The following is a 13,984-nucleotide window of genomic DNA, read 5'->3' on the forward strand; positions in this document are numbered from 1 at the left end:
TTGCTACTTCCTAATTCTCCAATTGAATATACCATGAATGAGTTTTCAGCCTCTCTCTCCCCAAACTGAGTGGATCACTGTGCTGTTATATTGTTGTTAGATTATATTTTGCATTTAAATGTAGACATTTCTAGTTACTTTATTATTTCTTTTATAGAATGCCATCTGAATAAATGTCCTTTTTTTTTTTTTTTTTTGCAAATTTCTAATCCAAGATAATCAATTACTAAAATTTGGTGGGATTAAAAAGAAACCCTACAGCTGTATAGGTACTCAAGCGAAGCGTGATAATTTGGATGTTTATCCTTTGACAGGTTTTGATTTAAAACTACAGAGATGAGCATGGATTTGGGTAAAATGTGGGAGTGATTGAAATGAATAAAACATGGGTTTTTTTTAAAAGGCTGTGCAGGAGAAAAAAAAAGGGAGTGAGGGAAAGAAAAAAAGCTGTGTTTAGTAACAGGAACCTGCTGTGTGGCCATTGTGGGGGGGATGATGTGTTAATCGAGCCACAAACTGTGTGGTTTTTTTCAGGCCAGAGGTCTCATTTAAACAGGCACGGAAAAGCGAAATGTATTTGAGCAGGGCCCCGCTGGCTGCTAGCCCTTGACTCTATTGCAGTAATGTAAATGGTGGATTAGGTGACGTTGGCTGGGACCCCCTCCACCCCTCTCCAGCCACTGCCCCCCCTCCTTCTCTTTTCCATTAAGACAGCTGGTATCTTTCAAAGGGTCCTGGCCCGGTGATTGATGTGTAATAGCTCCCAGCCTCACCTGCCCCCTCGCAGTGTTATTCATCGGCCAGGCAGCCGGCGCTGCTTTCTACTAAGCACTTTGTTTCCCGGGGAGTGGGTGGAGAGCCTTCTCCATCGCTTTCTCTCTCTGTCTCACTATCTCTTTCTCACTCTCTTTCCTGTCAACCATCATTACATTTTTTTTTTTTTTTTTTTTGCCACGGTGTCACTACTTCGCTTCACTCCTTTTTACTCACTCAATTTGTTCAACTTCAAATTGCCCCGTTATCTGCATCAAACTACCGGCGTGCAACAAATTAACCACAGGCACCTGAACATATTGTTAATTGTCTGGTAAAAGTTTTTTTAACACAGTTGAACGGGAGCAAGCGCACGTCTGTGTGAATATGATTTTTTTTTTTTTTTCCTCATTGCTGCGAGGGTTAATAAACACAATTATGTTAACGTCAGCAAGGTAATTGGAGATACAAAAATGTGGAATGAGGCGGTTGTGTAAAGTGTCTCCAGATGCAAGCTAATAGCACCTAGATTGTAAAGATACTTATAGAAGCTTATAGCAGCCCGCGACATCAAAGGAGAATGGGCCAGCCCTCCATTTGCAACAGTTCAGGGTCCTCGTTGGTTTCAGTGGAAGAGGCTTATGTTACTGATTAGAGGAGAGAAGAGGTGCTTAGCTCATACACAGATTCTGGCAGCTCCCCGGATTAGAGCTGTGCTATCAAATGCTACCTTCATCAATGTTTTCATGTTTCTCACACCTCCGAGACATGCTGCTGGATCTGGACACAGGAGGGGGGCACAGTTTGTATTTTGGCATGCCGGCGGAGGTGTGTATCCGCGGTGGGTGTCTTGTATGTGTCCTTTTTGCACATGCGCGCCAGATCCCTCCAGAGCCCTTTTTGCGTCCTGTGTGTGCGCACACTAATGTGTTCTCGTGTGTGTGTGTGTGTGTCTGTGTATATATGCTGGCAGCCCAGTGGTCGCCGTGGTAACTCATCATTAGGTGATTAATGGGGCTGTGACGAGGCTGCGGTTTAATCAGGCCCGGTGTTTGTGTTGAAGCCGACGACAAGAGCAGCTGCCCTGTCAGTTGGTGTCTGCTCACGAGATGACAGCACCCGCTGCTGAGGAGCGCCGTTGTCAAACGCGCTTCAGTGTGTGTGTGTGCCAAAAAACCTTTCCTCTGTCTTTCTCTTTCCTTCTATTCTTCACCTCATATTCCCAATAAACCCACGTCCACTTGCAGACATGCTGTATAATTTTCACTCGAAGCTGGGGTCTGTTTTACCTGGCCCAATCGCTACCCCTCCTTTTTTTTTTCACTCTCCGTCTCCCACCCTGCTATCACAACCATGGTAACCACGGGTGCTGATTGCCTGGTCTGATGCCTCTGGGGACTGTAATAACAGTAATAGAATTTCTAGTTAATTTGTTGCGGAGGGGGCAAGCACTGGCAGTAAATGAGAAGCCTCCTTTGTAGGCGCAGTGTGTAGGGCAGTGTAGTGCAGCTTCAGCTTTGCCCACTTCACTGTTTATGGAGGATTTCATTACGGCATGAGAAAGTGGTAGCCGAGTTCCTTTTGAGTGAACGACGATAGCTGAAAATGGCAGTGGACTGGGCTTGGCTCAGCCTCTCTCCTCTCCCTTTCCCTTACCCAGTGGATTGCTGTGTTGCTTCCCTCCAGAGCTGTCACTTCACATTAACACAGTGGTGACTGTCAGCCAGGGCAGAGGGTTGAGGGTTGGGGTGGGGTGCAGTCCAGTAAGCCAGAGTACACACAACCACACACACACACACACAGATGAGTAAAATTGAGCTTGGTGTCATCACAGATGGTCTGCAGAGAAGTTAACCAGTTAACTCTGTCATTGAGCTTCAAGCTGCGTATCTCCCGTGGCATTGCAGAAGACAAGCAGTGTCTTGTGCCGAAAAACCCCCTCGACACATTATCTCCGAGGAATTCTACTGGCTGCGTGCCTCATCCTCAATGCCGCACTACCTTTCGCGCTTATTCAGTTACGACTTCCCTTTAGCTTATTGTGTTACAAATACTGTACATGCAGCACTTGTCTTTCTGCTTTTCTCACTCTCTCTTTTCTCCCTTTCTTTTACACTTTAATAACTCTGTTTTACTGCCTCTCTGAAAGAATGGAAATATGTTTGAGCAGGAAGCTTGATTCAGGTTCTGTTCTTTGATAAAGCTACTCAGTGCTCTCCAGAGTATACATGGTTGTGGAGGGGAATGCCAACAATTACTGTGCTGTTGAGAAGAGTCAGCACAGCTGCCTGATCTCTAGGAACTAATCTTGTGTTTCTCACCCACAAAAGATCTCCTCCAGCACAAAACAACCCTTTGTAGTTAGAAAATGTAGCTTCTGCACTGTTAGGATAATAGTTATTGACATTTATGCTAATTGTCATTCTTCTCTCTTGTCCACAGCTTTTCTGAAACACTGGGGTTGTTGGTGTGGCCAAATTTTCCCTGGATTTGACTGGTAAATTCAGAAGACTGAAGCCCAGGCTCACAGTCTACCTTTCACGGAGGCCCAGCCGTGAGAGGACTGAGGAAGGCACGTGGCGGATCATGACGGCCGACAAAGAGAAGGAGAGGGAGAAAGAGCGAGACAGAGACAGAGATAGGGACCGGGACAAGAGAGAGGCCGGTAAGTCCCGGCGACAGGACGGAGAACGGGGCGACCGTGAAAGTGAGAGCTCCAGGCCCCGACGCAGCTGTACGCTGGAGGGCGGGGCCAAGAACTATGCAGAGAGCGAGCACAGCGAGGATGAGGACAACGACAATGGCAGCACAGGCGGAGGCAGCGGCACGGCCGAGGAGGCCGGCAAGAAGGGCAAGAAGAAGACGCCGAAGAAAAAGTCGCGCTACGAGCGCACAGAAAACGGAGAAATCACGTCCTTCATCACAGAAGACGATGTTGTTTACAGACCCGGAGGTAAGTTCAACTCATGGCTATAATATAACCGTGCCAATCAAGAGCTTCAATAATGGTTGTTGCAGTAAGCTGCTGAGGGGTTGCAGATTCTACAAAGTAGCAACTCTCTTAACAGCAGAAGTACTCCCACAGGCTAGAGCCCCGATACATCATACAATCAATTTCAAGTTGACCCACTCTGTGATTTGTCTTAGGCTAAGTCAATAAAGCAAAGTGGTGCTTCACTAAATGATGTGATAGTGACGACAGCCATGATAATGATTTCATCCCAACACTATCTGACTCACTGGAAGTATGCTATTCCCTCTTGGGGCCAAACGGTACTCTAGTTTCCTGAAGAGATGTTTGAGCTGCAGCGCAGTGTCTTTATTACATCGTATGAATGAGACTTAAAAGGGAACCAACCTTTTCCGCAGCTGTAAACATGGCCTCTCTTTCACCCTCTGTTTATAAATTGGTTGTATTAGGGAGGAATGTCAGCACTCACTGTCAGGAGGAAGCCAGCCTATGCTAGCTGTGTGTGTGTGTGTGTGTGTGTGTGTGTGTGTGTGTAGTCTGCTCTTGCTCGGATACCGCTCGCTGCTTTGCAACTAAATCATTGCTGCCATGTCTTTTCGTTTATCTAGCAGCAAGCAAAAGGTCAAGTAGTGGGGGGTGAGGGTGGCCCACATTGCTCGGGGACTTAATGGGAAGACATAGGAAATTATAGCCAGTGTTAGGTTATCTTCCTCTCCAACTACCTATCCATACACACATCCAACACCAAGCCCTTCTTCTTTTTTTTTCAGTTACTAAAGAGACATCAAGTAGCTGCAGTGAAACAGCCAGACCTCCCCGTCCTACACTTTATGTCTAGCTGTGTAATCTTGTTGGCTAAATTATCTCTGCACTGGTATCAGTGGAGGTCCTCAAGCAAAGCAGTAACACTCAACCCAAACCTTGTTGTTGTTCCCTCTCTATTTCTGTCTCTGTAATGCTCCATTCATTTTTTTTTTAGCTTCACATTTCATGTTTAATAGAGAGCGCTTCTCACAGTTAACCATGCGGAGAGAGGGGCAGAGCAGAGCGGAAGAAAAGGGGGGGGGGTTAAAAACAAAAACGGAAGCAGTCACTCACATCAGTGAAACCTTCAGATGGCTTATAAACAGAGTCGACCGTCTCAGTGGATTAACTCTGCCGAATATTTATATTTCCACATCCGAGTGAGCAGCACAGCCAGTGTCTGGTTGAGGGGGAATATTTACATTTCCTGTCTTTTCTCCTTCAATTACTTTGACAGGTCTAGAGGGGCCTGGGTGTCACAACCTGCTCCCGCCTCACAGAGTGGAGGTGTTAGATTGGTTTAGATTAGGGATGAGCCAGGATTGGGTGGTGGTGCCCCCAGCACCAGTACACTAGTTTGTAATTTACCTCCTATTGTCAACATGGAAGATCCTCCACCTCAGCAACTGACCTCCTGCTGTCTCCTCTGCTTATTGTTCAAGTGATAAGCCCTCAGTGTGTGTGTGTCCTCCTCCTGCTTGGTCATTGGTAGCAGCCTTCTTGCAATCAGATTTGATGTGTGCAGCTTAGGCAGGCACAAAGCCTGCAATGGATTATGCTTCACTAAATGTTAAATCCCTTTATAGCCGTCTAGTGACATACAATATGTAAAACTGACCACCCTCAGAGAGGGATTTACACCGCCCCGGACATAGGAAGAGAGAAGAACCATGTACTGGAAAGCAGCGCAGAAACCGAAATAAATCGCCAACCAAAATACTGTTTTGATTGCTTTTGTCACAGGCAGCTTTACAAACATACAGGCCCGTGTCATCACACAGAAAATAACACATAAGCTAGTATTGAAATCGTCTGCACACTCCCAATCTCTAGCCACCCTCCAATCTCTCTGCTTAGCCTTTCTATCCCTTGAAGATGGGTTCAGGCGGCTTAGTGCACATCGATTGGATGGGGAAGGGTGGAAGGAGAAGTGCAATGGGCCAGCAGGTGCGCCTACAGCTAAATCTAGCTCTGCTGCTGTTTTTGAAAAAAGGATGGAGGAGTGTGTCTATGGTGGTGGCCGGGGGACTGTGTCCCAGGTCATCTGTATAGTTGGCTGTTATAGCGTGGATGGGGGTTGGGGGACAGCCCGATGCAGTGCTAGCAGACATACCAAATCGATCAGTGCCCTGTGGCTGAGCTCTCCTCTTCCCCGGGCCTGGCCAGACACCTCCAGAGCCTGTTCCCTACTCCAGCCCCCCTCCACCCCCCACCCCAGATTATAGATCCTCTCTCTGGAGATTATTCACACTGCCATGGGGGGGATCAATAGGAGACACCCTAGAAGCTCGGACACACACAAAAAAAAACATGTCAGTACACACACACACACACATACATACGCAGCATGCTGATAACCGGTATTTGTGCACTCTCACCAGTGTGCTGTAACACATATGCATGCACACTCTAACACATATACGAGGCATGCTTTTAAGAGTCACAAACACGGGTCCCTATCTCTGACAAGCACACTCGTGCACCACACACAAGCTCGGTCAAACACACACACACACACACACACACACACACACACACACACATACATATATACAGTACAGTCCACACGGCTCATCCCTTCTCTGTACTGCAGCAGGACTGGTGCTGCAAAGCATGTCTCCTTCCTTCCTAACTAACTAACTGACTGGCTGGTCTGTTTAAAATGGAGAGAGCTAATGGGAACCCCCCCCTCCTTTCTACCTCGATTTATGTCACACAACATGGCTGCCACAGCCACATCAAGACTACACTTGATTTAAATGTAGCACTTTATTCTTAGATAGTGATCGTTTGTGTAGTTAGCGCTGTGTTTAATACACAGAGTTTGCAGGCTAGACGGAGAGAAAAAAAACACCTTGTGTGTATGAGCGTTGGGGGGAGTTGTTGATGTGGACAGCTGGCGCTTCTTGCCGCAGCTACCACAGAACCCTGGGGAGTGTGTGTGTGTGTCACTGTATGTGTCATGTGCACACACAGTAAGTTATACAGCAGTAGTATGACTGACACACATGCACGTAGAGCTGGATAACCAGCCCTCCCTCCCTCCCTCCTTTCTTTAAACTCGAGACCAACAGTCACACAAACCTGTCCTGTTCTTTATGCTCCCCAAGGCTTCAGTGGTTCTTTCTTAAACATACGTCTGCTGTAATTTTCTGCACGTTGCATGTAATATATGTTGCCATTATTCCTAATGAAGCGCAATATCTGCGCACATGCTGACATTTATTGACCACATCCATTTTTTATGAACGTGTAAAATATGTGTAGCTTCTCCTTTGAAGTTGTTTCTACACAGCAACCTTTAGATATTGTTAGATTCTGTCATTTGAGCTGAAAAATGAGCTGAATTACATTTAATACCTTTTTAAAAATTGATTAGGTATTCATTTGATCGAAGGATCATTTGATCATAGAATGACGATCCCGAGTGCTAATTTAGACGATGGCAATTTGTTCAATTGAAGTGCCTTTTTTCAGATGTTTAATTCAGAAACCAAAGTAAATTATACTTTATATAAACACCGCACATCTGAATTCTGTTTCTCAGTATGGGTCCTCTTGAGAAACCAGCATAACCTGGTTCAGTTAAGTGCTGATTGGTTATTCTAGAGCCAAGACACCGTAGGCTAGAGCCCGATTAGCATAGCACACCCCCTCTGCTACAAAGACTAGCTGTCGATCAGTTTACTGTTTCCAGTCAAGCTACCATGAGGGACAAGCCCTTGGAGTCATCTCATATTGAAACGTAGCAGTGTGAATCTGTAGCCTGTCGCTAACTGAACAGATCTATTTTTAAAAAGCCCTCTCTCCGCTCTCCCCGTCTCTCCCCACGCTAGAGACTCTGGGAAAAGGGCTTTTTAGTGAAATCCAACCACCTGCCGACTGCTAAATGAGAAAGCGTGGGCTAGCCGAGAGGGAAAGGAGAGGAGAGGGGGTTGTCAAAGAGCCTCTGTTCTCCCCTAGGAGCTCAGTCAGCTGTAGGCCTGCCCTATTGTAGAGAGCTGATGGTATCGCTTGCCAGGTATTTCCCACTGCTTTTCCACTCAGAAGAAGGGAGAGTTGTTGGACTTGTGGATGAAGAGAGAGAGGAAAGAAAATTTGGGGTAGAATCAAGTGTCCGTGTGCCTCCGGGCCATGGCTGCCTGTTATGCCACCCCGCTGAGATCGGCCCAGCAGGAAGTGGCACAAGGCAGCCGAGGTCATCAGCTGGTCTCCCTCTCAGAGGCGCTGTGGTCGGTGGTGGATCAGTAATAACACCGGCCTGCCTCTTTCTCCAGAGCTCTGTCTTTCTTGGCCCGCTAGTCCCCTCACACCCCTGCGGTTCCATTATTGCATTCCTTGTGCTATTTAATTTTAGGATCAGCACACTCAAGGGGGTAACTTTGCTCAAGCCGCACACTGTTCTGCTTTATATGTGCGTGTGTGTGTGTGTGTGTGCTCTGCCAGTGTGAGCCGAGCACCACTTTTAACAATGCAGGTGCGTCCTGCCTCATGGCTAACCCTCACCCACCTGCAAGCACGGCTTAAACAAACACCCCTCTTGATTTAATAAGCCTGCCTTGTATCCGAAAATATGCTCACATTCCTATTTTGTTTAGCTGATCTCATTCCACACCACCAACCACCACCACCCCCTATTGCTGTTTACAAAACATTGGCATATATGACTGTGTTCACAATGTGACTTTTCCATTGTTGGCGGCTCATAAAAGAGAGCCAGGGCTGATATTATCTAAGAGCTCATCCCCACCCCTCCTCTCTGCTGAAACGCTGCAGTAAATTAAACAGCATCTTCTTTGCTTGATACAGAGCGAGTAGGACATGGCTCTTTTGCTGAGGCTGAGGTGTGTTTTAGATTAGACATGCTTGGCAACCGTAAGAGAATGGCTGGCTGAACAATGAGCTACAGCTGAGAAAATTGCTGTGTGTATACGGGTGTGTGTGCGTATGTATGTATGTGTGTGTGTGTGTGTGAGGTTATAACAATGAATATTCCACTGCTTGAACTCAGAAGCAGCGACAATGTTCAGGATCAGATTTCAGCGAAGTTGCTCGGGTCTGAGGAAGTGCCGCTCAGTAGCTTCATGATTATCTCCCAGCGTCGAAGTATTGAACTTTTCTCTCACTCGCTATCTGTCTGGGTGGCGTGGCGGTCGGCTGTGGATAGCAGGGCGGGGGCGAGTGGAAGAAGCTAAACTTACGGCTGCCGACGGAGTGAGAGCACTCTCTACTACAAAGGCCCTGCTGTGGTTCTCCCCTCCTACAGCGAAGGCTACATCCATCCAACGAGCACACACTTCAACCCTTAAAAAAAAAAAAAGACTGCCCATCCCCCAGCACCACCACGTAGACCCCCACCAAGGCTAAACCTCTCGTCCCTCCCCTTTCCACTTCTCCACTTGAGTGAGGAGACCCACTTCCAAATGCACAAAATGGCAGGAATGTTTAACAAGCCAGGCGGACCCTGGAGGAACTGTGTGGCCCCGCTTCAACGAGCCCCCACCCCCACCCCCACCCAACCCAACCTCCCTAAGCTTTCCGTTACCCAGATTGTGAAGCGTTAACTCCGTTTTAACTTCCACATTCATTGAGATTCGTGTTAGAGTCGATTTCAGAGAAATGCCCTTGAGGTAGTACACTTTTAGTGCCCAGGATGAATTCAAAATGTGCTTTTGACGTTCGAAGAATAGACTCGCTTGCTGTCTGTGAATGATTAAACTAGATCCCCCCTCCCTCTCCACCTATCTTTTTCACTCACGCTGTCTGTTCTTTCCTCCTGTTGATGTGCTCTGGGGTGCAGACACGGAGATCTGGCCTCTCTAAATGAATGTGCCGACAAGGTGAAGGGACACTAAACCCTAATTCCCCCGATTTGACTCCTCCGAAACATGTCATCTCATTCAGATTAGTCTCTTTTGTTCTCAGCCCTCCCCCCACTGCCTCCCTCTTGCTCTCCTCCTCCTCTTCCCGCTCTGTCTTTTTCAACGCACACACACACTGTGTTGCTCACAGATCACACAATAGCACTGATGGATATTTTCATTCATGTTATCTTGTAAATGACTTCCAGGGATGGTGTAGAGGAGGGAGAGAGGGAAAAGCGAGAAGAGGGCAGTAGTGAGAGAGATATAATGCGTCACTCAGAGCCAGCGAGGGCGATAAACCCCCCTCCCCTTAGAACAGCTCATTCAGCCCACAGCAGATAACAAGCCCACCCTGGGGTTACACACACACACACACACACACACACACACACACACAGCCTCTCAAAAAACAAAGCCCATGATGTCACAGACACACTCATACACACTAGCCTCTCTACAAATGGTATCTTGGGTGTCAGAGCCATTTAATATCTTTGCCACCCCTCTTTTACTCTGCAAGCGGTAAGATAAACCACAGCCAGATCGATAACTCTTTTGACACAAACAAATAAATAACAGATGATGACACTGTCAGTCACTGAAAAAAAGGAGGAGGAAAAAAAAGCTAGCCGCACATCTATTGTTTGGGGAAAGTGTGGCTTAGTCCTTCTGTAAGGAATGGCTCAGCATGTGTTTTGGTGAAATGAGCACCAGCAGTGTGTGTTGTCATTGTAAATCTTACCTACGGTGTAAGGAAAAAAAAAAATCAAAGCTTTACAGAGCTGCAATATCATCTTCTTGGGTTTATGAATGTGTTAATGTTATGTTAAGAGTGCGGCACACCGTTGCACCAAATGGTAGGCAAAACCAACATTCAAATAGCTCGTCGCACCGCTTCCATCTGAATAGAAGGTCCGTTTTCAGCGTGGGCAATCCATTTTTAAGTCTATCAATTAAGTTTCAGTGTTTTTTGATTGCTTAGCCTGTTGAGCGTCTTTTACAGGTTATTATTTAAACCAAAATAATTCACTCAGTTTGATCACATTCCCGGTTTTGTGTTTTAGTGCTAAAGGTGAATGGATGACTATTATGCTAATTTGCCTTTTGTGAATTTTAAATCTCTCTTTTTGTGATAATTCTAACCCATGGCTGTTTCTGGAAAGTACTGTGCCAGGCTTAGCTGTAACCATTAGCCATGTCCCCCTCTCTTCTGCCGCCTCCTCCTCCTTTTCCTATCCACAGAAGTGGCTGTGTGTTTTTGTCCTCTGCAGCGTGAATGTTTTTGTTAAGAAGATGAGGGTTCACGACCTGGCCATACCACCAGTCACATCCAATTTAACAGCACAGTCGGCCAGGGCCACCACCTCACACACACAATGTGAGATGACCGCTTTTAACACTTGTGAGGGTTATGTAATTTGGCAACAATTTAAAAGGGGACAGAGGGAGGATTTTTTTTTGTTTGTTTCACAACCAAACTAACCCAAAGCTGACTGGACGCGTGTATGTACAGTGACAGAAGTTATCATTTTGGAGGAAGGAGTTACAGTGATGACTCGGAGGGTGGAATGGGGTTAAAGCCAGTATTGCTCACTGGTGTATAAATGGAGTGGAACAATAACATAATTCCCCTTGGGCGTAATGTTTGCTTTGGAAAGGCAACCTTGTAGCGCTCCAAAAGTCCTTAATCCTATTACTCGCATTCCAATTGAATTTGACTCAAGGAGAAAAATGTCTTTTCAGCAGAGGTAACGGCACACAAAATAATATATTGCTAATTCTGGCTGCATAAAAACATGAAAGCTTTTGGAAGTGTCAAGCTCACCTTTATTTCTTTTTGTTTTTTTTCTCTCTCTCGCTTGCAGATTGTGTGTACATTGAAAGTCGGCGGCCCAACACTCCCTACTTCATTTGTAGCATTCAGGATTTCAAGCTGGTGAGTACATGTCTGTTCTGTTTTATGTATGTTGTCCTCGCACTGACCTGATGTTTCGCCGCAAATCCACCCACCCATTCTGCGCGTCCCAAGTTGGAAAACAATGCTGCTGTTGTTCTAGTGCGCAAAAATTGCCCGAAGAAATCAGGGGAGTCGATGGCACCTTTTGCACCGTAATTAGGGGATATGGGTGCGTGGTTTTTTACCTTTTTGTCACACCGTGGAAGTCTGATGAGAATTCAATTCGTAGTGAAACAATTTAAAATCAGTTTGTGTCTTAAGGTTTGTGTCCAGGGTCATGTGGAATAAATAAAAGAGAGAATCAGGCTTGAATAATAACCACCTTTGTGATCCACTGGCAGTGTAATAATGGTTGTAATGGAAATAAAGATGTTTGTTGATGCACTTAATTGATTTAATGAAGGAGACCGTCACCAGTTTTCAATTGATTTTTTTGTACAACATAATGTGGCCAAATTGCCTCTTTTGCTGAATAAAGAAAGAAATTAGTTTTTAATTTGCTCCTGAGAATGGCTGATTCATCAGGCTTGGTCAGTTTAGTGAAGTGGTTTCTCTGCAACAGGACACCTAAAATGTACCACACACACACACTTGTTTTTCCCACACTTCATTCTCTGTGTTTGCTAAAGGGGAAGTTTCATCTGAGTTTAGATAGTTTGCTGCACTGTGTTTTTTTTGGCTGGCTGTTTCTTTATTGGTCCTCTGTATCGAGAGTGCAGGTTTGCAGTAATGTGACTGCCATTTAATGTGCAAAGACTGCTGGAATATGTAATCGATGGGTCTGTGTTGCCAAATGAAGCGGCATCTAACCCTGCTGTCTTTTAACACACTGGTTGTCTGAGCAGAGGGCCCGCTGAGGGGCGGCCAGGCCCCAGGGGACCTAAATAATGGCTGCCAACAGCCAGGGTGATGATGGGAGGTCAGCTCAGAGGCCACACACACCACTTTTGAAAAAGGTGGAATAGTGTGTGTATCTATCTCTATCGCTCTCTCTGTCTCTCTCTCTCGAGATATATAATATATATATATATAATAATATAATATAATATATATATATAATATAATATATAATTAATATATATAGTATATATATATATATATATATATCTGTGTGTGTGTGTGTGTACATTTGAGCTAAGTGTGTCGACACTTTTGTTTCAAGTGTGTGTGTGTGTATAAGGGGTTTTAAGGTGAGTTGTAGGCCTCGCAGAGGGGAGGACAGCCAGGTCCCACAGCAGCAGGGCTTTAATCGGATTGCTGCTAGAGAGTGCTGAGGACGGCAGGAACCCCTCCTCGTGCACGCACATGCGCACACACACACCACACTTGCACAAAAAACCCACACACCTGCACCTTGATTAAGAGCACCAAAAGAGGTCCGGGGCAGACAGAGGTAATCGTCCAGGGGGAGAGAGAGAGAGAATACTGGCTCCATTAGCTGACCTCTCTCCCTTTTCTCCCTCTCTCTCTCGCCCAATGTTACTCCACCACCACCCCCCCCATCCATCTGTAATTAATGAACAGCCATCTGCATGCCTGTATGTGTTTGAGCAGACTGTACCCTTGTCCTCCTATGTTAAAACAACAAGCCCCGCTGGCTCTGTAAACAAGTACAGCGTTTTTCAATGAGCTCACTTTGTCGCCAGGCTACACATCACAAAAGACCGTCTCTGTGCTAGCTGCATTGAAAACTCGTAATCTCTATTTACTAGACCAGCACAAAATCCTCTTTTAGGATGACGGCTGATTTAGGTTGTAATTGCACACGATGGTTCAAACTACCGTCTAGCTGGCCAACCTCGAATCTACCCTGTAACCCTGCTCTCAAAACTAGGGCACAGACTTGTGCCTCTGGGAGAAAAAAAATGCTCATCCACTCATTCTGCTCTTTTGTGGGACATAATGGTCAGTGTAATCTCTTCTCTTGCCACAATATATTGAAAAGGAAAGACAACAGGCAACTTGAGATCCATGTAAGCGAACCACGTATTAGACATCAACTCCTTCTCTTCCTATCCTCTCATCCCTCCCTGCCTCTGCCTCCAACCCCCACTTTTTTTCTTGCCGCACAAATTATCGATCAACCCCCCTCTGTGTGGGGGAACGGGGTTTTGGAGGCGCAGCAGAGGGGGAGGAAATTTCATTGGTCCTGAACCGAACAACCTCATCAATATTGCCCCTCTCGCACCCTTCACTTTTTTTCCTGTCTCTCTCTCTCGCTCCTCCCTCAGTCTTTAGGCTGCAACGGTCTCACTCATGTACTTTATCTAATGACCTGTGAATCCAATTAGTGGTGTGTAGAAATCCTGAATGCAGCCATCAATCTCTCCCGCGTGGAGAAGAACAAGGATTGAAGCCTGCCTCTCTGTGTCGTTATATCTCTCTCTGCGGCGTGATGATTCTCAGACTTAGTGT

General features: G+C 46.1%; 1 protein-coding gene across 5 annotated transcripts in view; it reads left to right on the forward strand.

Moving 5' to 3' along the window:
* rerea (arginine-glutamic acid dipeptide (RE) repeats a) overlaps positions 1-13,984 on the forward strand; it is a 122,763-nt gene that overhangs the window by 46,403 nt on the left and 62,376 nt on the right. For all 5 annotated transcript variants that reach the window (XM_027288376.1, XM_027288375.1, XM_027288377.1 and 2 more), the window contains 2 exons: positions 3,196-3,706; positions 11,478-11,548. In XM_027288376.1, the coding sequence (XP_027144177.1) occupies positions 3,340-3,706; positions 11,478-11,548 (438 nt within the window). In that variant the 5' untranslated portion in view covers positions 3,196-3,339. The remainder of the gene's footprint in view (positions 1-3,195; positions 3,707-11,477; positions 11,549-13,984) is intronic.

This window comes from Larimichthys crocea, chromosome XV (genome assembly GCF_000972845.2).
Source record: "Larimichthys crocea isolate SSNF chromosome XV, L_crocea_2.0, whole genome shotgun sequence".
NCBI classification, from domain to species: Eukaryota; Metazoa; Chordata; class Actinopteri; family Sciaenidae; genus Larimichthys; species Larimichthys crocea.